This window comes from Lacerta agilis, chromosome 14 (genome assembly GCF_009819535.1).
Source record: "Lacerta agilis isolate rLacAgi1 chromosome 14, rLacAgi1.pri, whole genome shotgun sequence".
Classification (NCBI taxonomy): domain Eukaryota; kingdom Metazoa; phylum Chordata; class Lepidosauria; order Squamata; family Lacertidae; genus Lacerta; species Lacerta agilis.
Window position 1 is genome coordinate 7,518,966 of NC_046325.1, and position 7,885 is coordinate 7,526,850.

At 41.2% G+C, this 7,885-nt stretch overlaps 1 protein-coding gene across 1 annotated transcript; it reads left to right on the forward strand.

Annotated features, from left to right (window-relative positions):
- The first annotated feature begins 648 nt into the window (after positions 1-648).
- Positions 649-5,621, forward strand: LOC117059434 (vomeronasal type-2 receptor 26-like). The gene is made up of 4 exons (XM_033171175.1): positions 649-1,449; positions 2,094-2,321; positions 3,245-3,371; positions 4,720-5,621. Exons 1-4 carry the CDS (start codon positions 649-651, stop codon positions 5,619-5,621), a joined length of 2,058 nt encoding a protein of 685 aa, XP_033027066.1.
- Positions 5,622-7,885: the final 2,264 nt, after the last annotated feature.

The window sequence follows — 7,885 nt, forward strand, 5'->3', positions numbered from 1 at the left end:
AAGATTTATTATTCTGCATGCAGAGGTACTTCGGTGTTTAGATAGCCAAGCAAGTACAAAACTAGTCAAATTTCAGACAGTTCTTATAGACAGTTCCCTGGCTCTTCCTCTTGTCCATATAAGGAACATTTCCTGTTGTACATTTCCTGTTGTACATATAAGGCAAAAGGACATATAAGGCAAAAGAACATTTAGCCCTCAGTTGGTTCATGCGCACTCCAGCAAGGCCACCCTATCTCTTGACCTAGGCAGTTCCTCTCTGCAAGGACAGTTCTACTCTCTGTGTAAGGTCTACTGTTATCTCCAGACACTTAGTCATCATTTGCCAGTGCAATGCAGATCAGAGTTCACAGCTTTACAGAGATGTTTCATACAGAAAAGCTTAAAAAGTTCTTTTATACTTAATACAGTCACTGGACTAACAATACATTCAGGTAAATATATACAGGTTAGCTAATTAACTCCTTCCACTAGATGGATAACTTGACATTAGTGCTATAGTCCTGTGTTCAATCCACTGAAAATAAAAGCCAATGTGTATCATTGCAAGAGAGTCTTCAGCAATGTCTGTACATTTTCTTCTAGCTCACCTATGGATCCTTTCCCACAGAGGAAAGCGATACAGGTCACATCCATTCCTACTACAACATGGTCCCAAATGATGCCTATCAGTACAAGGGGATTATCAGTTTACTGAGGCATTTCAGATGGAACTGGGTGGGGCTCTTTGTTGTAGATGATGAGAGTGGAGGATATTTTCTGAAGACTTTGGAGCCATTACTTTCCCAGAATGGTATCTGTTCAGCTTTCACACAAAGAATCCCACCAGAAGCACGTTTGGATGACATTGACAACATTATCGACATAATCTCACACAATTATGTAGATTTCACAGATAACAAAGCCAATACATTCATCATCTACGGAGAGTCTATGACAATGGTATGGCTGAGACATATTATGTTTGTACGAGATCCTGAAAGTAAGGAAACTGCATCGTTTAGAAAGGTATGGATCATGACAACTCAAATTGATTTATTATTATCAGGCTCTCAAAAGGGTTGGGATCTTCAGTTGTTCCAAGGCTCAATTGCCTTTACAATTCGCTCACAGTATGTTCCAGCATTCACGGAATATCTTCAGAAAGTTAGACCTTACTGGATTGAAGGAGATGGATTTGTTAATGATTTCTGGGAGCAAGCGTTTGACTGTTCATTTACAAATCCCGATGGACCGGCAAATGACATTGAAAGATGTACTGGGAAGGAGAAGCTGGAAAGTCTTCCTGGTCCTCAATTTGAGATGCTCCTGAGTGGCCACAGCTACAGTATCTATAATGCAGTGTATGCCATAGCTCATGCATCGCATGTTGTTTACTCAGCTAGAACCAAGCACAGAGCAATAGCTGGTTGGGACAAATTTGAACTTCAAGATCTGCAGCCATGGCAGGTAATTTTATCACACCTCTTTCTCACTCTCTCTCAACACACACACACACACACACACACACACACACACGCAAGTTCTACATCAATAAATACATCATCCATAAATAGTAAATAGTTGATGAAAGGAGCCAGAGGCAGTACTGGCACGACACCCAGAACTTAATGAGGGTCCCTGGAATTTGGAGAACAGTTCCATAAACAATTAGCTTTCATTAATAATAATTAAAACTGTAAGTTTTTGGTTCTCTGTACCAACAACAAAAAAGTGTGTTTGTTTGTGTGGGGAGCAGAACCTGCCAGGAAATGTCAAAGGATTTCTGGCTACGCTTCTACTATCTGTATAAATTTTGGTCAATGAGTATGAGGGGGGATATGGGGAAAGCTTTACCTTGGCAACAGCTAGCAGTTGTAGTTGCTATAGCATTAATAGAAAGGAGTGCAGCCCCTGAAGTGCTGAAATATATTCTAGTGGAGTGCAATCTTATATATGTGTACTCAGAATTAAGCTTCATTGTATTAAATGGGTAATGTATAGGATTGCAGGTAGCGTACAGGACTGCCTCTGAAAGGAATGCACTGCTGGACATAGAACTTAAGAGATATGATTTACTGGATATTATTTTGTTTGTTTGTTTTTTCAATTAGCTCCACCCAATCCTTTGTGACATTTCATTTAACAACTCAGCGGGAGAAACAATCTCCTTTAATGCTAAAAGGGAAATGGGAGGTGGATTTGACATTACCAACATGGTCACATTTCCAAACAAGTCCTTCCAGAGAGTGAAAGTTGGACATGTGGGCCCTAATGGTTGCAAAGGACAAGAATTTATCATTCACGAGGACAAAATCACTTGGCATAGTGGTTTCAATCAGGTATGGATTCTAGGCTATTCTGAGTGTTGGGATGGTGGAGGATATTTTCTTTGCTGACTACAATGATGGTTTATCAGATTATGGTAGTGTTCTCGAACTTGGTGCCCCTTTTTGGCTCTGGTTTTGTTCATGACTTTTGGTTATGCTGTTTGGAGCTGATGGGAGTTGGAAGACAACATCTTAAATGCACCACATTGCCGGAAACAGCTTTGAAATGTAACCAGATATACCTAGTAACTTCCTTATTAAAGTTATTGCATTGAAACCACATTTTCTAAGGGAGCAATCATAATGCAAGATCTGCATAGGGTTAGGATTCAGTGGATATCCAGCTGAGCCAGGAGTTTTCTGGTGCAGCTTCACCACATGGTGTAACTCCCCAACCTCAACTCAACTAGCAAAACACCAGCATCTCTCTCCCATCCCTGCCCACCTGTGACCCAGATGTCTGATCCAAACACAGTGGACCTTATCCTGGAGTAAACCCTGAAAATGAGGCTTTCTACGGTTGGGACCAGAAAGGGTGGGAGTTAGGATTAATCTGAATCATGGTCAACTCAGTCATGTGACCTGGCACGATGGTGTAAGCTAAGATGGAACAAAGGGCTTGGTAACTCAAAACACTATTTTAAAGGCTTGTTTCCCTTTTCAAGGTTTAGCCTAGCTCAACAAGGCATAGCCCTGCTCATGAATGGAGCAAGGTTCCTATGTACTCTGCACCAGGTTGCTCTATGTCAACTTATTTTATATAGGATTGGTCACCTAAAACCCTGCACCCTGTTTCAAAACAATGTTAGTTATTTATTTCAGTGGATGTTGTCAAAATGTTGTTTGTTTGTTTCCCAACATATATTATAACAAAATCTCAAAGTGGCTTACATTAGTTACTAATTACTCCTATCCTAAATTCTGTTCATGGATAGGGCCTTCCCCTTTCTATTTGTAATGAATACTGTCTCCCTGGTAATCAGAAGAAAAAGAAGGAAGGAGAAAAGTTCTGCTGTTATGATTGTGCTTTATGCCCAGAAGGGGAGATTTCAAACCAGACAGGTGGGTCTTGTTGTTGTTTCAACAACAACAACAACAACAATTTTATCATTTATACCCCATCCACTCTGGGCGGCTTACAACGTATCTAAAATCATAATAAAAACATCAACCATCCTTAGCTGACTAAATTCAGAAGTGATCGTCCAGGTGAGTTTGTGACCTATTAAACTATTCTTCTTGGAATGGGATGAGAACCTTTCCTTGCTGACTTCCAATTCTGCTCTGCTCTGTGCATATTTACTTTGAAGTAAGCACCATTCTGATAAACTAAGTTTACACCCTGCTTGCGGCTGATTGATGAATAAAGATGCTGACAAATGTAGCCGACTTGAAACAATGGGCCACATTCTTAAATTTAACCAAAAACCTTAACAAAAAACTATTAGTGAAGAATATGGTTAGGAGAAAACCAGGCAATAACTACACTCGCCAGAGCAAGGACAAGTTAGGTATTCTGCCTACCCCATTATTACAGTCATGCTATGAAGGTGATTAAGGAAGCCTTACAGCATTACAACCACCCCACTGCCCCAATGCTTAGGGGTGCTGAAGTAAGTTGGGCCCAAAGGTGGCTTGCATTGTGCTCCAAGTGCCCAGTGTGGTGTAGTGGTTAAGAGCAGTAGACTCGTTATCTGGGGAACCGGGTTCGCGTCTCCGCTCCTCCACATGCAGCTGCTGGGTGACCTTGGGCTAGTCACACTTCTCTGAAGTCTCTCAGCCCCACTCACCTCACAGAGTGTTTGTTGTGGGGGAGGAAGGGAAAGGTGAATGTTAGCCGCTTTGAGAATCCTTCGGGTAGTGATAAAGCGGGATATCAAATCCAAACTCTTCTTCTTCTTCTTCTTCTTCTTCTTCTTCTTCTTCTTCTTCTTCTTCTTCTTTCTTCTTCTTCTATCATAAACTGCAAACCCAGACATAAGCCCATCAACCTGAAAATGGCTATGCAGGTCACAAAGCTTACCTGATCCTCAAACCTCACACATATACTATGTAAAAAAAAAACAAAAACCCTTCTATCTCTACCTCTCTCTTATCCCCCAATAAACTCTCACATCCAATATTACTTACCTGTAGAGAATCTGTAGGGAATCTAGAGTAGTATCATGCTTTAAGACAGCTTAAAAGCAAAGGTATATACTTTAAAGACAACTAACATAAATACCACAGTGATATGGTGATAAAAAAACCCTAAACATAATGGACTAAAATAATAAAAATGCCACAAGCATAGCTAAGACCAGCAAGTAGAAGTTAGTGTATCAACAAGTGCTGGACAAGAGGTAAAGCGATAAATATCCAAAAGTCAATTGAAATCAACACTGAAATGGATCTAATTTCCATTTTCCAGATATGTCTGACTGCTTCAGTTGCCCAAGGGATCAATATCCCAGCAAGGACAAAAATGGATGTATCTCCAAAACAATGAGCTTTCTCTCCCATGAAGAACCTTTGGGGTTCAGCTTAATCTCAATTGCTGTCTTTTTTTCCCTGGTCACAGCCTTCATACTAGGAATTTTTATTAAGCACAAAGATACCCCCATTGTCAAAGCTAACAACCGCGACCTCACGTACACTCTCCTGGTCTCCCTTCTGCTCTGCTTCCTCTCTTCATTGTTATTCCTTGGACAACCTGGGAAAGTGACCTGCCTTCTTCGCCAACCCATTTTTGGCATCATCTTCTCTGTGGCTGTTTCTTGTGTGTTGGCAAAAACTGTCACAGTGGTAGTAGCTTTCATGGCCATCAAACCAGGGTCCCGCATGAGGAAGTGGGTGGGGAAAAGTCTGACTAACGGAATTGTCTTTTCCTGCTCTCTTATTCAAGCAAGCACTTGTACTGTGTGGTTGGCAACTTCTCCCCCATATCCTGATTTAGACATGCACGCAGCAACTGAAGAAATCATTGTGCAATGTAATGAAGGTTCTGTTGCCATGTTTTACTGTGTCCTGGGATACATGGGCTTCTTAGCCATCATCAGCTTCCTTGTGGCATTCCTAGCCCGCAAGCTACCCGACAGTTTTAATGAAGCCAAGTTCATTACATTCAGTATGTTGTTGTTCTGCAGTGTGTGGTTGTCTTTTATTCCAACGTACCTGAGCACAAGAGGAAAATACATGGTGGCTGTGGAGATCTTCTCTATTTTGGCATCCAGTGCTGGTCTACTGGGTTGCATCTTTTCCCCTAAATGCTACATTATTATGTTAAAGCCTGAGTTGAACAGCAGGGAGCAACTAGTAAGGAAAAAGAATTAAAATATATTTATGTTTTAATTTAGTTATTATAGTATCTGTGAACAGAAATGATTCCAGACATTGTCCTGACCTTGTATTGCCCTACTGTTCAATAGCTTTTTAGAAGAAAATGGAATGGGCTTAGAGGTTTTGCACTTGGTGTTGGGCCAGAAAGACAGATTGGGGATGCTGCTGGTCCGTTGACTACCCTGTTGGCAAACAGCATCCCTGAAAAAGAGTTGTTGTTGTTCAGTCGTTCAGTCATGTCTGACTCTTCGTGACCCCATGGACCAGAGCACGCCAGGCACCCCATCCTCCACTGTCTCCCGCAGTTTCGGCAAACACATGCTAGTCGCGAAAAAGAGGAGACTAAGAGGAAATAAGAGCGGAGGACAAGTACAGGTAGATTCAGAGCTGATGAAGCGGCTGGGCCAAAGCCGAAAGGTCGCTCAGTTGTGGATATGCCTGGAAGCGAAAGGGAAGTCCAATGCTGTAAAGAAAAAGAGGCGACTAAGAGGAAATAAAATATTTTAAGGGCTGTGACTTGGAAGATGGAGCAAGCTTATTTTCTCCTTCCCTGGATGGTAGGAGCCAAGGTAATGGCTTCAAGAAAAGAGATTCTGACTAAACATCAGGTAGAACATTCTGAAAATAACAGCTGTTTGAAAGTGGAAGAGACTCCCTTGGGAGGTTGTGGGTTCTTGTTCCTTGAAGGTTTTTAAGCAGAGGTTGGATCTGCTATGTATACCTTAGTTGAGATTCCTGGATTGCAGGGGGTTAATCTAGATGACTCTTGGGGACCCTTCCAACTCTGTGACTCTCTATGTGCCAACTTTACCCATTCAATTGGTAGATCTGATATATCTGTAAGAACTCAATCATTTAGGGTGTCGGCACCAACACTTTGGAGCTCCCTGCCTATTGGAGCGTCCCCAGAGTGGCTGGGAAAACCCAGCCAGATGGGTGGGGTATAAATAATAAGATCATTAAAATTATTATTATTAATAATAATTCTAGGTAGGTGCCTGCTTGCTGAAGATATTCTTATTTAAACAGGCCCAGCCAGATGTTTCGATAGTATGCATTTTAATTTGCTGCAGCATTTTATTATCACTTTATCTTTTTTTGTAAACCACTTTGAGGTTTCAAGCAGTACATCCGTTTTATTAAACAAATTAATAAAAAAATGCCTAAATATTAGTGTCTGTTAAGTGTGAATTCTACTGTATTGAACTGATTGCTCAATATATTTGGGATTTGGGGATATAGACCATTAGATCTTCAAAATATGCCCTTCCATAATGTCAACAAGTTTCTTTCCAAAGTTTCTCTCTTAATCCAGAATAGGGAAAAGACGACACATTTGGTTAAGTTTACTTGCAAACACTTTAAAGGTAAGGTTCATGTGCTTCATAAATATTGCACAGGGAGTAAAACCTAGCTTAGTCAGAAGTAGTGAAGGTTCCTAAATTATTGGTATAGGACAGAGGCTTTCAAACTTTTTGAGTCCACGGCTCCCTTGACCAACTACATTCATTCTGTGGGGCTCAGGACCCCAGTTAGAACACCCTTTGCCTGCAGAGCTGGCAGCCTCTCACCCCCTCAATCACATATCTTGCAATGCACACACACAATAACTTATATGTTTGTTTCAAAATTTCCTGCTTAACCTGGAGCCCAAACTCTCAAGAAGTAATTATCTCCCTCTGCAAACATTATAATTAATATAATTTTGTTGGTCTTACACAGCTGCAGATGTTTTCCAGAAGACACAAGCTAGCCATGAAAATGCAAGCTTGAAGTATGTATAAATAACCCCCAGTGTATGTAAGAACTGGGAATAGGAGCAAGCTGCAGCCTGGACTCTGTCAGTTTTACCTCTGTCAGTTTCCCCTTTAATGATATTATTAGCCAGACTTAAATTAGGAGCATTGCTTTTCAGTGACTTGCATCACTATCTCGCTTGCTGATTGCTGTAGTTGGTGACTACCCAGTTCAGCCTGTTTAAGTCAGGCTGCTTCTTTGAATGAACAAAAGACAGCTTGCATCTAGAATGGTGGTATATCTTCTCTTTCTAAAGACATGTGAATTAGATACTGGACTGTGTCCTGTTAATGATCCCCTCCCTGTTCCACATGAGTGGTATCAGCAGGGTGGCATCCTCATTGGTGGGGTTGCTTCTCAGATCCTGTATCATTTTGATGAACCTGAATTCAGAGGAAATCCTTCGGAAGAGTTATATGACTTGCCAGAGTAAGGAAAACTCCCCATCTCCCCCCCCCCCT

Coding starts and splice junctions, on each gene's coding strand:
- LOC117059434 (XM_033171175.1), top strand. CDS start 649: ATGGTCCCAAATGATGCCTATCAGTACAAGGGGATTATCAGTTTACTG. Junction 1,450..2,093: donor AAGATCTGCAGCCATGGCAG/GTAATTTTATCA, acceptor TTTTTCAATTAG/CTCCACCCAATCCTTTGTGA. Junction 3,372..4,719: donor GGAGATTTCAAACCAGACAG/GTGGGTCTTGTT, acceptor TCCATTTTCCAG/ATATGTCTGACTGCTTCAGT.